This window comes from Tinamus guttatus, unplaced genomic scaffold (genome assembly GCF_059628265.1).
Source record: "Tinamus guttatus ecotype Peru unplaced genomic scaffold, ASM5962826v1 Tinamus_guttatus_pri_ptg001666l, whole genome shotgun sequence".
Lineage (NCBI taxonomy): Eukaryota > Metazoa > Chordata > Aves > Tinamiformes > Tinamidae > Tinamus > Tinamus guttatus.
Window position 1 is genome coordinate 25,446 of NW_028290200.1, and position 17,106 is coordinate 42,551.

Genomic DNA, 17,106 nt, shown 5'->3' on the forward strand with positions numbered 1-17,106 from the left:
CGTGTCCCCTGTGCCACGGGCTGTGTCCCCGGGGTGTCCCCATGTCCCCGTGTCCCCCCATACATGTCCCCTTATTGCACCATGACCTCCTTGTGCATGTCCCCATGCCCCTTGTGCATGTCCCTTGTGTCCCCATGTTGCACCATGACACTTTTGTGCATGTCCCCATGTCCCCTATGCATGTCCCCCCATTGCACCATGACCCCTTGGTGCATGTCCCCATGTCCCCCCATGCATGTCCCCAATGTCCCCTCATTGCACATGTGTCCCCATGTTGCAACGTGACTTCTTTGTGCATGTCCCCATGTCCCCATGTCCCCCTATGCATGTCCCCAATGTCCCCCCATTGCACATGTGTCCCCATGTTGCAATGTGACTTCTTTGTGCATGTCCCCAATTGTCCCCATGTCCTTGTCTCTGCAGGTATCGATGTCCCCATCCTGGTGGCCTCCACCGTCCTCAACCTCAACGTCCCTGATGCCTCCAACATCCCCAACACCCCCAATGTCCCCATTGTCCCCAACATCCCCAACGCCCCCAATGTCCCCATTGTCCCCAATGTCCCCAATGTCCCCAACACCCCCATCGTCCCCGTTGTCCCCGTCGTCCCCGTGGCCGTCGGAGCCCCCCCGCGACGTGGCGCTGCTGGCGGCCGAGCTGGCGGTGCTGGCGCTGGCGCTGGCGGCGGCGCTGGGGGGCAACGCGTGTCCCCTGTGCCACGGGCTGTGTCCCCGGGGTGTCCCCATGTCCCCATGTCCCCTCATTGCTGGGGGGCAACGCGCTGGCGCTGGCGGCGCTGGCGGGGGCGGCCGGTCCCCCGCGGCCGCCGCGTCCCCTCCGCCGCGGCCGGTGTCACCTGGCGGCGGCCGACGTGGCGGTGGCGCTGGGGACGCTGCTGCCGCGGCTGCTGGGGGGCGCGGGGGGGGCGGGGGGGGTTGTCACCGGGGTGTCCCCAGGGGTGTCCCCTATTGGAGTGGGGCCCTTGGGGCATGTCCCCGTGTCCCCATGTCCCCTTATTGCACCATGACCCCTTTTGAGCATGTCCCCGTGTCCCCATGTTGCAATGTGACCCCCTTGTGCATGTCCCTGTGTCCCCATGTCCCCATGCATGTCCCCCTATTGCACCATGACCCCTTTTGAGCACGTCCCCATGTCCCCATGTTGCGATGTGACCCCCTTGTGCATGTCCCCATGTCCCCTATATGTGTCCCCTTATTGCACTGTGACCCCTTGGTGCATGTCCCCATGTCCCCGCATCCCCTATGCATGTCCCCTTATTGCACCATGTCCCCCTATTGCACCATGACCCCTTTGTGCATGTCCCCATGTCCCTCGTGCATGTCCCTTATGTCCCCATGTTGCAATGTGACCCCTTTGTGCATGTCCCCATGTCCCCATGTCCCCCATACATGTCCCCTTATTGCACCATGACCCCCTTGTTCATGTCCCCATGTCCCCATATGTGTCCCCTCATTGCACCATGACCCCTTCTTGCATCTCCCCAATTGTCCCCATGTCCTTGTCCCCGCAGGTACCGACATCCCCATCCTGGTGGCCTCCGCCCTCCTCAACCTCAACGTCCCCGATGCCTCCAACATCCCCATTGTCCTCAATGTCCCCATTGTCCCCAATGTCCCCAACGTCCCCGTTGTCCCCAATGTCCCCAACACCCCCATCGTCCCCATTGTCCCCGTCGTCCCCGTGGCCGTCGGAGCCCCCCCGCGACGCGGCGCTGCTGGCGGCCGAGCTGGCGGTGCTGGTGCTGGGGGACAACGCGTGTCCCCTGTGCCACGGGCTGTGTCCCCGGGGTGTCCCCATGTCCCCTATGCATGTCCCCTTATTGCACCATGACCCCTTTGTGCATGTCCCCATGTCCCTTGTGCATGTCCCTTGTGTCCCCATGTTGCAATATGACCCCTTTGTGCATGTCCCCATGTCCCCTATAGGTGTCACTTATTGCACCATGTCCCCATGTTGCAATGTGACCCCTTTGTGCATGTCCCCAATTGTCCCCATGTCCTTGTCTCTGCAGGTATCGATGTCCCCATCCTGGTGGCCTCCACCATCGTCAACCTCAACGTCCCCAACGCCCCCAACGCCCCCCATGTCCCCAATGTCCCTGATGCCTCCAACGCCCTCAACACCCTGGACGTCCCCATCGTCCCCGTTGTCCCCGTTGTCCCCGCTGTCCCCGTCGCCCCCGTGGCCGTCGGAGCCCCCCCGCGACGCGGCGCTGCTGGCGGCCGAGCTGGCGGTGCTGGCGCTGGCGCTGGCGGCGGCGCTGGGGGGCAACGCGTGTCCCCTGTGCCACGGGCTGTGTCCCCGGGGTGTCCCCATGTCCCCATGTCCCCTCATTGCTGGGGGGCAACGCGCTGGCGCTGGCGGCGCTGGCGGGGGCGGCCGGTCCCCCGCGGCCGCCGCGTCCCCTCCGCCGCGGCCTGTGTCACCTGGCGGCGGCCGACGTGGCGGTGGCGCTGGGGACGCTGCTGCCGCGGCTGCTGGGGGGCGCGGGGGGGGCCGGGGGGGGCTGTCACCGGGGTGTCCCCAGGGGTGTCCCCTATTGGAGTGGGAGCCCTTGGGGCATGTCCCCATGTCCCTGTGTCCCCATGCATGTCCCCTTATTGCACCATGACACTTTTGTGCATGTCCCCATGTCCCTTGTGCATGTCCCTTGTGTCCCCATGTTGCAATGTGACCCCTTTGTGCATGTCCCCATGTCCCCATATGTGTCCCCTTATTGCACTATGACCCCCATGTGCATGTCCCCATGTCCCCTATGTGTGTCCCCCTATTGCACCATGACCCCCTTGTGCATGTCCCCATGTCCCCATGTTGCAATGTGACCCCTTTGTGCATGTCCCCATGTCCCCAATTCGTGTCCCCTTATTGCACCATGACCCTTCTGTGCATGTCCCCATGTCCCCATGTTGCAATGTGACCCCTTTGTGCATGTCCCCATGTCACCCATGTCCCCATGCATGTCCCCTTATTGCACCATGACCCCTTTGTGCATGTCCCCATGTCCCCCACGGGTGTCCCCCCATTGCACCATGTCCCCATGTTGCAATGTGACCCCTTCTTGCATGTCCCCAATTGTCCCCATGTCCTTGTCCCCGCAGGTACCGACATCCCCATCCTGGTGGCCTCCGCCCTCCTCAACCTCAACGTCCCCAACGCCTCCAACATCCCCAATGTCCCCCACGTCCCTATTGTCCCCAACACCCTCAACACCCTGGACGTCCCCGTTGTCCCCATCGCCCCCGTCGTCCCCGTCCCCCCCGTGGCCGTCGGAGCCCCCCCGCGACGCGGCGCTGCTGGCGGCCGAGCTGGCGGTGCTGGCGCTGGCGCTGGCGGCGGCGCTGGGGGGCAACGCGTGTCCCCTGTGCCACGGGCTGTGTCCCCGGGGTGTCCCCATGTCCCCATGTCCCCTCATTGCTGGGGGGCAACGCGCTGGCGCTGGCGGCGCTGGCGGGGGCGGCCGGTCCCCCGCGGCCGCCGCGTCCCCTCCGCCGCGGCCGGTGTCACCTGGCGGCGGCCGACGTGGCGGTGGCGCTGGGGACGCTGCTGCCGCGGCTGCTGGGGGACGCGGGGGGGGCCGGGGGGGGGTTGTCACCGGGGTGTCCCCAGGGGTGTCCCCTATTGGAGTGGGAGCCCGTGGGGCATGTCCCCGTGTCCCCATGTCCCCGTGTGCCCTATGCGTGTCCCCCTATTGCACCATGACCCCCTTGTGCATGTCCCCATGTCCCCGTGTCCCCTATGCGTGTGCCCTTATTGCACCATGACCCCCTTGTGCATGTCCCTTATGTCCCCATGTCCCCTATGCGTGTGCCCTTATTGCACCATGACCCCTTTGTGCATGTCCCCATGTCCCCCATGGGTGTCCCCTTATTGCACCATGTCCCCATGTTGCAATGTGGCCCCCTTGTGCATGTCCCCATGTCCCCTATATGTGTCCCCTTATTGCACTGTGACCCCTTGGTGCATGTCCCCATGTCCCCAATTCGTGTCCCCTCATTGCACCATGACCCTTTTGTGCATGTCCCCACGTCCCTTGTGCATGTCCCCCCATTGCACCGTGACATTTTTGTGCATGTCCCCATGTCCCCCATGAGTGTCCCCCATTGCACCATGTCCCCATGTTGCAATGTGACTTCTTTGTGCATGTCCCCATGTCCCCATGTCCCCTATGCATGTCCCCTTATTGCACCATGACACTTTTGTGCATGTCCCCATGTCCCCCCATGCATGTCCCCAATGTCCCTTCATTGCACATGTGTCCCCATGTTGCAACGTGACTTCTTTGTGCATGTCCCCAATTGTCCCCATGTCCCTTGTGCATGTCCCCATGTTGCACCAGGACACCCTTGTGCATGTCCCCATGTCCCCTATACGTGTCCCCCCATTGCACCATGACCCCTTCTTGCATGTCCCCAATTGTCCCCATGTCCTTGTCCCCGCAGGTACCGACATCCCCATCCTGGTGGCCTCCGCCCTCCTCAACCTCAACGTCCCCAACGCCCCCATTGCCCCCATTGTCCCCAATGTCCCCAATGTCCCTGATGCCTCCAACGCCCCCAACACCCCCATTGTCCCCAATGTCCCCAACGCCCTCAACACCCTGGATGTCCCCAACGCCCCCAACGCCCCCATCACCCCCAATGTCCCCGTCGTCCCCGTGGCCGTCGGAGCCCCCCCGCGACGCGGCGCTGCTGGCGGCCGAGCTGGCGGTGCTGGCGCTGGCGCTGGCGGCGGCGCTGGGGGGCAACGCGTGTCCCCTGTGCCACGGGCTGTGTCCCCGGGGTGTCCCCATGTCCCCATGTCCCCTCATTGCTGGGGGGCAACGCGCTGGCGCTGGCGGCGCTGGCGGGGGCGGCCGGTCCCCCGCGGCCGCCGCGTCCCCTCCGCCGCGGCCGGTGTCACCTGGCGGCGGCCGACGTGGCGGTGGCGCTGGGGACGCTGCTGCCGCAGCTGCTGTGGGACGCGGGGGGGGGCCGGGGGGGGTTGTCACCGGGGTGTCCCCAGGGGTGTCCCCTATTGGAGTGGGAGCCCGTGGGGCATGTCCCCATGTCCCCATGTGCCCTATGCGTGTCCCCCTATTGCACCATGACCCCCTTGTGCATGTCCCCATGTCCCCTATAGGTGTCCCCTTATTGCACCATGTCCCCATGTCCCCTATATGTGTCCCCCCATTGCACCATGTCCCCCTTGTGCATGTCCCCATGTCCTCATGTCCCCATGCATGTCCCCCTATTGCACCATGACCCCTTTTGAGCATGTCCCCATGTCCCCTATATGTGTCCCCTTATTGCACTGTGACCCCTTGGTGCATGTCACTGTGACCCCCATGGGTGTCCCCTTATTGCACCATGTCCCCATGTTGCAATGTGACTTCTTTGTGCATGTCCCCATGTCCCTTGTGCATGTCCCTTATGTCCCCATGTTGCAATGTGACCCCTTTGTGCATGTCCCCATGTCCCCATGTCCCCTATGCATGTCCCCCTATTGCACCATGACCCTTCTGTGCATGTCCCCATGTCCCCATGTCCCCATGTCCTTGTCTCTGCAGGTATCGATGTCCCCATCCTGGTGGCCTCCACCATTGTCAACCTCAACGTCCCTGATGCCTTCAACATCCCCAACACCCCCAATGTCGCCAATGTCCTCAATGTCCCCAGTGTCCCCAATGTCCCCAATGTCCCCATCGTCCCCAACGCCCCCAATGTCCCCGTCCCCCCCGTGGCCGTCGGAGCCCCCCCGCGACGCGGCGCTGCTGGCGGCCGAGCTGGCGGTGCTGGCGCTGGCGCTGGCGGCGGCGCTGGGGGGCAACGCGCTGGCGCTGGCGGCGCTGGCGGGGGCGGCCGGTCCCCCGCGGCCGCCGCGTCCCCTCCGCCGCGGCCGGTGTCACCTGGCGGCGGCCGACGTGGCGGTGGCGCTGGGGACGCTGCTGCCGCAGCTGCTGGGGGGCGCAGGGGGTGGCCGGGGGGGGGTTGTCACCGGGGTGTCCCCAGGGGTGTCCCCTATTGGAGTGGGAGCCCGTGGGGCATGTCCCCGTGTCCCCATGTCCCCAATGCGTGTCCCCCTATTGCACCATGACCCCCTTGTGCATGTCCCCGTGTCCCCGTGTGCCCTATGCGTGTCCCCTCATTGCACCATGACCCCTTTGTGCATGTCCCCATGTCCCCTATAGGTGTCCCCTTATTGCACCATGACCCCCTTGTGCATGTCCCCATGTCCCCATGTTGCAATGTGACCCCCTTGTGCATGTCCCCATGTCCCCTATATGTGTCCCCTTATTGCACTGTGACCCCTTGGTGCATGTCCCCATGTCCCCAATTCGTGTCCCCTCATTGCACCATGACCCCTTTGTGCATGTCCCCATGTCCCTTGTGCATGTCCCTTGTGTCCCCATGTTGCACCATGACCCCTTTGTGCATGTCCCCATGTCCCCCATGGGTGTCCCCTTATTGCACCATGTCCCCATGTTGCAATGTGACCCCTTTGTCCCCATGTCCCCATGTCCCCAATGCATGTCCCCCTATTGCACCATGGCCCCTTTGTGCATGTCCCTCATGTCCCCTTATTGCACCATGACACTTTTGTGCATGTCCCCATGTCCCCATATGTGTCCCCTTATTGCACTATGACCCCCATGTGCATGTCCCCATGTCCCCATGTCCCCATGTCCTTGTCTCTGCAGGTATCGATGTCCCCATCCTGGTGGCCTCCGCCCTCCTCAACCTCAACGCCCCCAACACCCCCAACGCCCCCATTGTCCCCAACGTCCCCAACGCCCCCATTGTCCCCAACGCCCCCGTTGTCCCCGTCGTCCCCGTGGCCGTCGGAGCCCCCCCGCGACGCGGCGCTGCTGGCGGCCGAGCTGGCGGTGCTGGCGCTGGCGCTGGCGGCGGCGCTGGGGGGCAACGCGCTGGCGCTGGCGGCGCTGGCGGGGGCGGCCGGTCCCCCGCGGCCGCCGCGTCCCCTCCGCCGCGGCCTGTGTCACCTGGCGGCGGCCGACGTGGCGGTGGCGCTGGGGACGCTGCTGCCGCAGCTGCTGTGGGACGCGGGCGGCCGCTTCCGGGGTCCCGACGCGCTCTGCCGCGGCACCGCGTACGTCCAGGGCGCCGCCATGTTCGCCTCCGCGTACGTCGCCGTGGCCGTGGCGTACGAGCGGCACCGGGACGTGTGCCGGCCCTGGGGACGCCGCGGGGGGCGCTGGGGACAGTGCGGGTGGCGCTGGGGACAATGCGGGTGGTGCTGGGGACGGGCACGGGGACAGGGACAGGGACAGGGACGGCAATGGGGATGCTGCAGGGGGTGGCACTGCGGGTGGCCTTGGGGACGCTGCGGGGGACAGGGACAGTCAGAGGGACAGCAATGGGGATGCTGCAGGTGGTGGCCTTGGGGACGGGCACAGGGACAGGGACGGCAATGGGGATGCTGCGGGTGGTGGCCCTGGGGACACTGCGGGGGACAGGGACAGTCAGAGGGACGGTCATGGAGATGCTGCAGGTGGTGGCCCTGGGGACACTGCGGGGGACAGGGACAGTCAGAGGGACGGTCACAGAGATGGCCCTGGGGACGCTGCCGGTGGCCTTGGGGACGCTGCGGGTGGCCCTGGGGACGGTCACAGGGACAGGGAAAGGGACGGTCACAGGGGGCTCAATGGGGATGCTGCGGATGGTGGCCCTGGGGACGGTCACAGGGACAGGGACAGTCAGAGGGACGGTCACAGAGATGGCCCTGGGGACACTGCCGGTGGCCCTGGGGACGCTGCCAGTGGCCTTGGGGACAATGTGGGTGGCCCTGGGGACGGGCACGGGGACAGGGACAGGGACGGTCACAGGGGGGTCAAAGGGGATGCTGCGGGTGGTGGCCTTGGGGACGGTCACGGGGACAGGGACAGGGACGGCAATGGGGACACTGCAGGGGACGGTCACAGGGACAGGGACGGTCACGGGGACGGTCATGGGGGTGGCCCTGGGGGTGGCCTTGGGGACAGCGCGGAGGTGCACGGGGAGATGGGGACGTTGGGGACAGCGGGGACAATGGGGGCAATGGGGGCAATGGGGACAATGGGGCGAGGAGGGGGCTTTGCTGCTGGGGAGGACATAGGGACAATGGGGACATTGGGGACATTGGGGACCCCGGGGCCCGCGGCTGCGGGGACGGTGGGGACGGGACCCCGGGACCCCATCGGGGACAGGGGGACGGCGGCGACGAGCGCCCCGGGGGACAAGGGGACAGCGGGGCCACCCCCTGGGGACACGGGGACACTGGGGACACCAGGGCCACCCGCTGGGGACACGCGGACACCGAGGACACCGAGGACACCAAGGACAGCGGCCAGGGGGACCTTGGGGACCGGCCATGGGGGCCGCTGGCCACAGCCTGGCCAAGTCCCCCATGTCCCCAAAGCTCCCCATGTCCTGCAAGTCCCCAGTGTCCCCCAAGCCCCATATGTCCCCCATGTCCCCCATGTCCCCCAAGTCCTCCAAGTCCCTCAAGTCCCCTGAGCCCCATATGTCCCCAATGTCCCCCAAGTCCTTCATGTCCCCCATGTCCTCCATGCCCCCCGAGCCCCATATGTCCCCAATGTCCCCCAAGCCCCATATGTCCCCCAAGTCCTCCATGTCCCCCATGTCCCCCAAGAGCCCCATGTCCTCAAGGTCTCTCAAGCCCCCCAAGACCCATATGTCCCCCATGTCCCCCATGTCCTCCAAGTCCCCCAAGTCCCTCAAGTGCCCCATGTCCTCCAAGTCCCCCATGTCCCCCATGTCCCCCAAGTCCCTCAAGCTCCCCGAGCCCCCCATGTCCCCCAAGTCCCCCATGTCCCCCATGTCCTCCAAGTCTCTCAAGTCCCCCAAGCCCCATATGTCCCCCAAGCGCCCTATGTCCCCCAAGTCCTCCATGTCTCCCATGTCCCCCAAGTCCCCCAAGCCCCATATGTCCCCCAAGTCCCCCAAGTCCTCCATGTCCCCCATGTCCCCCAAGTGCCCCATGTCCTCAAGCTCTCTCAAGTCCCCCAAGTCCCCCAAGTCCCCCATATCCCCCAAGTGCCCCATGTCCCCCATGTCCTCCAAGTCCCCCAACCCCACCGAACCCCCCAAGTCCCCCATGTCCCCCATGTCCTCCAAGTCCCTCAAGCTCCCTGAGCCCCCCATGTCCCCCAAGTCCCCCATATCCCCCAAGTGCCCCATGTCCCCCAAGTCCCCCAAATGCCCCATGTCCCCCATGTCCTCCAAGTCCCTCAAGCTCCCCGAGCCCCCCATGTCCCCCATGTCCCCGCGTCCCCCCCCGCTGCCCCCGTCCCCGCTGTCCCCGCTGGGGCCCCCTGCGCACGGCGTGGGCGCTGGCCCTGCTGCTGGCGCTGCCGCAGGCGGCCATCTTCGCGCAGCGCCCCGTGGGGCGGCGCGGGGCGCGCGACTGCCGGGCGGCGTTCGCGGCGCCGTGGGGCGCGCGCGCCTACGTCACGTGGGCCGCGGTGGCCCTGCTGGGGGCGCCCGCCGCGCTGCTGGCCGCCCTGCTGGCCGCGCTGGCCCCGGCCATGCGGCCCGCGGCCGCCCTGCGCCCCGCGCGCGCCAAGAGCCGCCGCATGGCCCTGGCCGTGCTGGGCAACTACGTGGGAGGGTGGGCGCCCTTCTTCTGTGCGCAGCTGTGGGCCGTGTGGGACCCCGAGGCGCCCGTCGAGGGTGAGGGACAAGGGGACACCATGGGGACATCATGGGGAGACCATTGGGACATCATGAGATCATGGGGAGATGATGGGGAGATCATGGAGACACCATACGGACATGGAGAAACCATGGGGAGATGATGGAGACACCATGGGGACACCATGGAGACACCATAAGGACATGGAGAAACCATGGGGAGATCATTGGGAGATGATGGGGAGATGATGGGGACACCATGGAGACACCATAAGGACATGGAGAAACCATGGGGAGATGACGGGGAGATGATGGGGAGATGATGGGGACACCATGGAGACACCATAAGGACATGGAGAAACCATGGGGAGATCATTGGGAGATGATGGGGAGATCATGGAGACACCATAAGGACATGGAGAAACCATGGGGAGATGATGGGGAGATCATGGGGAGATAATGGGGACACCATGGAGACTCCATAAGGACATGGAGAAACCATGGGGAGATCATTGGGAGATGATGGGGAGATGATGGAGACACCATGGAGACACTATAAGGACATGGAGAAAGCATGGGGAGATGATGGGGGGATGATGGGGAGATGATGGGGAGATCATGGGGAGATCATGGAGACACCATAAGGACATGGGGAAACCATGGGGAGATGATGGGGAGATGATGGGGAGATGATGGAGACACCATGGAGACACCATAAGGACATGGAGAAACCATGGGGAGATCATTGGGAGATGATGGGGAGATCATGGAGACACCATAAGAACATGGAGAAACCATGGGGAGATCATGGGGAGATGATGGGGAGATCATGCAGACACCATGGGGACATCATGGGGACATGGGGAGATGATGGGGAGATGATGGGGAGATGATGGAGACACCATGGAGACACCATAAGTACATGGGGAGATCATGGGGAGATCATGGAGACACCATGGAGACACCATGGGGACATGGACATGGGGACACGGTGGCCCTGCTGGGGGCGCCCGCCGCGCTGCTGGCCGCCCTGCTGGCCGCGCTGGCCCCGGCCATGCGGCCCGCGGCCGCCCTGCGCCCCGCGCGCGCCAAGAGCCGCCGCATGGCCCTGGCCGTGCTGGGCAACTACGTGGGAGGGTGGGCGCCCTTCTTCTGCGCGCAGCTGTGGGCCGTGTGGGACCCCGAGGCGCCCGTCGAGGGTGAGGGACAACGTGGAGATCATTGGGAGATGATGGGGACATGGGGAGATGATGGGGAGATGATGGGGAGATCATGGGGAGATCATGGAGACTCCATAAGGACATGGAGAAACCATGGGGAGATCATTGGGAGATGATGGGGAGATGATGGGGAGATGATGGGGACACCATGGAGACACCATAAGGACATGGAGAAACCATGGGGAGATGATGGGGAGATGATGGAGACACCATGGGGACACCATGGAGACACCATAAGGACATGGAGAAACCATGGGGAGATCATTGGGAGATGATGGGGAGATGATGGAGACACCATAAGGACATGGAGAAACCATGGGGAGATGATGGGGAGATGATGGGGAGATCATGGGGACACCATGGAGACTCCATAAGCACATGGAGAAACCATGGGGAGACCATTGGGAGATGATGGGGAGATGATGGAGACACCATAACGACATGGAGAAACCATGGGGAGATGATGGGGAGATGATGGGGAGATGATGGGAAGATGATGGGGAGATGATGGAGACACCATAAGGACATGGAGAGATCATGGGGAGATGATGGGGAGATCATGGGGACACCATGGAGACACCATAAGGACATGGAGAAGCCATGGGGAGATGATGGGGAGATGATGGAGACACCATGGGGACACCATGGAGACACCATAAGGACATGGAGAAACCATGGGGAGATCATTGGGAGATGATGGGGAGATGATGGGGACACCATGGAGACACCATAAGCACATGGAGAAACCATGGGGAGATCATTGGGAGATGATGGGGAGATCATGGAGACACCATAAGGACATGGAGAAACCATGGGGAGATGATGGGGAGATCATGGGGAGATGATGGGGACACCATGGAGACACCATAAGGACATGGAGAAACCATGGGGAGATCATTGGGAGATGATGGGGAGATGATGGAGACACCATAAGGACATGGAGAAACCATGGGGAGATCATGGGGAGATGATGGGGAGATCATGGAGACACCATGGAGACACCATGGAGACACCATAAGGACATGGAGAAACCATGGGGAGATCATGGGGAGATGATGGAGACACCATGGGGACACCATGGAGACACCATAAGGACATGGAGAAAGCATGGGGAGATCATGGGGAGATGATGGGGACACCATGGAGACACCATAAGGACATGGAGAAACCATGGGGAGATCATTGGGAGATGATGGGGAGATGATGGAGACACCATAAAGACATGGAGAAACCATGGGGAGATGATGGGGAGATGATGGGGAGACCATGGAGACACCATAAGGACATGGAGAAACCATGGGGAGATCATGGGGAGATGATGGGGAGATCATGCAGACACCATGGGGACATCATGGGGACATGGGGAGATGATGGGGAGATCATAGGGAGATGATGGAGACACCATGGAGACACCATAAGGACATGGGGAGATCATGGGGAGATCATGGAGACACCATGGAGACACCATGGGGACATGGGGACATGGGGACATGGTGGCCCTGCTGGGGGCGCCTGCCGCGCTGCTGGCCGCCCTGCTGGCCGCGCTGGCCCCGGCCATGCGGCCCGCGGCCGCCCTGCGCCCCGCGCGCGCCAAGAGCCGCCGCATGGCCCTGGCCGTGCTGGGCAACTACGTGGGAGGGTGGGCGCCCTTCTTCTGCGCGCAGCTGTGGGCCGTGTGGGACCCCGAGGCGCCCGTCGAGGGTGAGGGACAACGTGGGGACACCATGAGAACGTGGGGACATCATGGGGAGATGATGGGGAGATGATCAGGAGATCATGGAGACTCCATAAGGACATGGAGAAACCATGGGGAGATGATGGGGAGATGATGGGGAGATGATGGGGACACCATGGAGACTCCATAAGGACATGGAGAAACCATGGGGAGATCATGGGGAGATGATGGGGAGATCATGGGGACACCATGGGGACACCATGGAGACACCATAAGGACATGGAGAAACCATGGGGAGATCATTGGGAGATGATGGGGAGATCATGGAGACACCATAAGAACATGGGGAAACCATGGGGAGATGATGGGGAGATGATGGGGAGATGATGGGGACACCATGGAGACACCATAAGGACATGGAGAAACCATGGGGAGATCATTGGGAGATGATGGGGAGATGATGGGGACACCATGGAGACACCATAAGGACATGGAGAAACCATGGGGAGATCATTGGGAGATGATGGGCAGATCATGGAGGCACCATGGGGACAGCATGGGGACATGGGGAGATGATGGGGAGATCATGGGGAGATGATGGAGACACCATGGAGACACCATAAGGACATGGGGAGATCATTGGGAGATCATGGAGACGCCATGGAGACACCATGGGGACATGGGGACATGGTGGCCCTGCTGGGGGCGCCCGCCGCGCTGCTGGCCGCCCTGCTGGCCGCGCTGGCCCCGGCCATGCGGCCCGCGGCCGCCCTGCGCCCCGCGCGCGCCAAGAGTCGCCGCATGGCCCTGGCCGTGCTGGGCAACTACGTGGGAGGGTGGGCGCCCTTCTTCTGCGCGCAGCTGTGGGCCGTGTGGGACCCCGAAGCGCCCGTGGAGGGTGAGGGACAACGTGGGAACATCATGAGAACGTGGGGGGATCATGGGGACATCATGAGATCATGGGGAGATGATGGGGAGATCATGGAGACACCATAAGAACATGGGGAAACCATGGGGAGACGATGGGGAGATGATGGGGAGATCATGGAGACTCCATAAGGACACGGAGAAACCATGGGGAGATCATTGGGAGATGATGGGGACACCATAAGGACATGGAGAAACCATGGGGAGATGATGGGGAGATGATGGGGAGATGATGGGGACACCATGGAGACACCATAAGGACATGGAGAAACCATGGGGAGATCATTGGGAGATGATGGGGAGATGATGGAGACACCATGGAGACACCATAAGGACATGGAGAAACCATGGGGAGATGATGGGGAGATGATGGGGAGATGATGGGGACACCATGGAGACACCATAAGGACATGGAGAAACCATGGGGAGATCATTGGGAGATGATGGGGAGATGATGGAGACACCATAAGGACATGGGGAAACCATGGGGAGATGATGGGGAGATGATGGGGACACCATGGGGACACCATGGAGACACCATAAGGACATGGAGAAACCATGGGGAGATGATTGGGAGATGATGGGGACACCATGGAGACACCATAAGGACAAGGAGAAACCATGGGGAGATCATTGGGAGATGATGGGGAGATCATGGAGACACCATGGAGACACCATAAGGACATGGAGAAACCATGGGGAGATGATGGGGAGATGATGGGGAGATCATGCAGACACCATGGGGACATCATGGGGACATGGGGAGATGATGAGGAGATCATGGGGAGATGATGGAGACACCATGGAGACACCATAAGGACATGGGGAGATCATGGGGAGATCATGGAGACACCATGGAGACACCATGGGGACATGGACATGGGGACACGGTGGCCCTGCTGGGGGCGCCCGCCGCGCTGCTGGCCGCCCTGCTGGCCGCGCTGGCCCCGGCCATGCGGCCCGCGGCCGCCCTGCGCCCCGCGCGCGCCAAGAGCCGCCGCATGGCCCTGGCCGTGCTGGGCAACTACGTGGGAGGGTGGGCGCCCTTCTTCTGCGCGCAGCTGTGGGCCGTGTGGGACCCCGAGGCGCCCGTCGAGGGTGAGGGACAACGTGGGGACACCATGAGAACGTGGGGACATCATGGGGAGATGATGGGGAGATGATGGGGAGATGATCAGGAGATCATGGAGACTCCATAAGGACATGGAGAAACCATGGGGAGATGATGGGGAGATGATGGAGACACCATGGGGACACCATAAGGACATGGAGAAACCATGGGGAGATCATGGGGAGATGATGGGGAGATGATGGAGACACCATAAGGACATGGAGAAACCATGGGCAGATCATGGGGAGATGATGGAGACACCATGGAGACACCATGGGGACATGGAGAAACCATGGGGAGATCATTGGGAGATGATGGGGGAGATCATGGAAACACCATAAGGACGTGGAGAAACCATGGAGAGATCATGGGGAGATGATGGGGAGATGATGGGGACACCATGGAGACACCATAAGGACATGGAGAAACCAAGGGGAGATCATTGGGAGATGATGGGGAGATCATGGAGACACCATGGAGACACCATAAGGATATGGAGAAACCATGGGGAGATGATGGGGAGATGATGGGGAGATGATGGGGACACCATGGAGACACCATAAGGACATGTAGAAACCATGGGGAGATCATGGGGAGATGATGGGGAGATCATGCAGACACCATGGGGACATCATGGGGACATGGGGAGATGATGGGGAGATCATAGGGAGATGATGGAGACACCATGGAGACACCATAAGGACATGGGGAGATCATGGGGAGATCATGGAGACACCATGGAGACACCATGGGGACATGGTGGCCCTGCTGGGGGCGCCCGCCGCGCTGCTGGCCGCCCTGCTGGCCGCGCTGGCCCCGGCCATGCGGCCCGCGGCCGCCCTGCGCCCCGCGCGCGCCAAGAGCCGCCGCATGGCCCTGGCCGTGCTGGGCAACTACGTGGGAGGGTGGGCGCCCTTCTTCTGCGCGCAGCTGTGGGCCGTGTGGGACCCCGAGGCGCCCGTCGAGGGTGAGGGACATCATGGGGACATCACGAGATCGTGGGGAAACCATGGGGAGATGATGGGGAGATGATGGGGAGATGATGGGGACACCATGGAGACTCCATAAGGACATGGAGAAACCATGGGGAGATGATGGGGAGATGATGGGGACACCATGGAGACACCATAAGGACATGGAGAAACCATGGGGAGATCATTGGGAGATGATGAGGAGATCATGGGGACACCATGGAGACACCATAAGGACATGGAGAAACCATGGGGAGATCATGGGGAGATGATGGAGACACCATGGGGACACCATGGAGACACCATAAGGACATGGAGAAAGCATGGGGAGATGTTGGGGAGATGATGGGGACACCATGGAGACACCATAAGGACATGGAAAAACCATGGGGAGATGATGGGGAGATGATAGGGACACCATGGAGACACCATGGGGACATGATGGGGACATGATGGGGACATCATGAGAACATGGGGAAATCATGGGGAGATGATGGGGAGATGATGGGGAGATCATGGAGACACTATAAGGACATGGAGACACCATGGGGACATCAGGAGAACATGGGGAGATCATGGGGACACCATGGGGACACCATAAGGACATGGGGAGATCATGGGGAGATCATGGGGAGATGATGGAGACATCATGGGGACATCATGCGGAGATCATGGGGAGACCATGGGGACAGCATGGGGACACCATGGGGACATGGGGACAACATTGGGGCATTATGAGGACAGTATGGCGATGGGGAGCCATTGTGGCGACGTGGGCAGCCTGGCCACACGGTGCCACCTTGGGGACACCATGGGGACATCCCCCCCCCACGGGTGACCCCCTCCTGCTGTCCCCCCCCACCAGGTCCGGCCTTCACCATCCTGATGCTCCTGGCCAGCCTCAACAGCTGCACCAACCCCTGGGTCTACGCGGCCTTCAGCCCCAGCGTGTCCCGGGCCATGCGGCGCCTCCTGTGTCCCTGTCGCCGCTGTCGCCGCTGTCGCCGCTCCGGAGGGGACACTACCGCGGGGGGGACCCTTTAGCGCGCGGAACTCACGGCGCGGGGGGACGCGTTGCACGGGGGGGCGGTAACCGCGGGCGGACGCAGCGCCAGCGCGGGCGGCGCCATGTTGTACGGTGGCGGGGGGGGGGCGGGGCTTGCGCGGGGTGCGGGCGGGGCTTGCGCGCGCGCGCCTGCACCAATAAAGGCACTATGGCACGACCCCCCCCTCCGGCGCAGCCAATCAGCGCGCGTATGCAAATGAGCGCGCGCCAGCACCGCCCGCCTCCGTTTTCTCCCCCCTCCCGCGCGGGGCAGGAGACGAGGAGCAGCCGGAGCCAATCAGCGCGCGCTATGCAAATGAGCGCGCGCCAGCACCGCCCCCCCTCCGGTTTCTCCCCCCTCCCCGCGCGGGGCGGGAGACGAGGAGCAACCGCAGCCAATCAGCGCGCGTATGCAAATGAGCGCGCGCCAGCACCGCCCCCCCTCCGGTTTCTCCCCCCTCCCCGCGCGGGGCGGGAGCGGCCGCAGCCAATGAGCGCGCGTATGCA

General features: G+C 63.0%; 1 protein-coding gene across 1 annotated transcript; it reads left to right on the forward strand.

Annotated features, from left to right (window-relative positions):
- Nucleotides 1-6,994: 6,994 nt before the first annotated feature.
- LOC148590148 (vasopressin V2 receptor-like) lies at nucleotides 6,995-16,598 on the forward strand (the record flags this gene model as incomplete). Its single annotated transcript, XM_088539422.1, has 5 exons — nucleotides 6,995-7,221; nucleotides 9,325-9,535; nucleotides 9,584-9,689; nucleotides 10,721-10,849; nucleotides 16,420-16,598. Coding segments are annotated over 5 exons (852 nt in total), but the record flags the coding sequence as incomplete, so codon positions are not given.
- Between the last annotated feature and the right edge of the window lie 508 nt (nucleotides 16,599-17,106).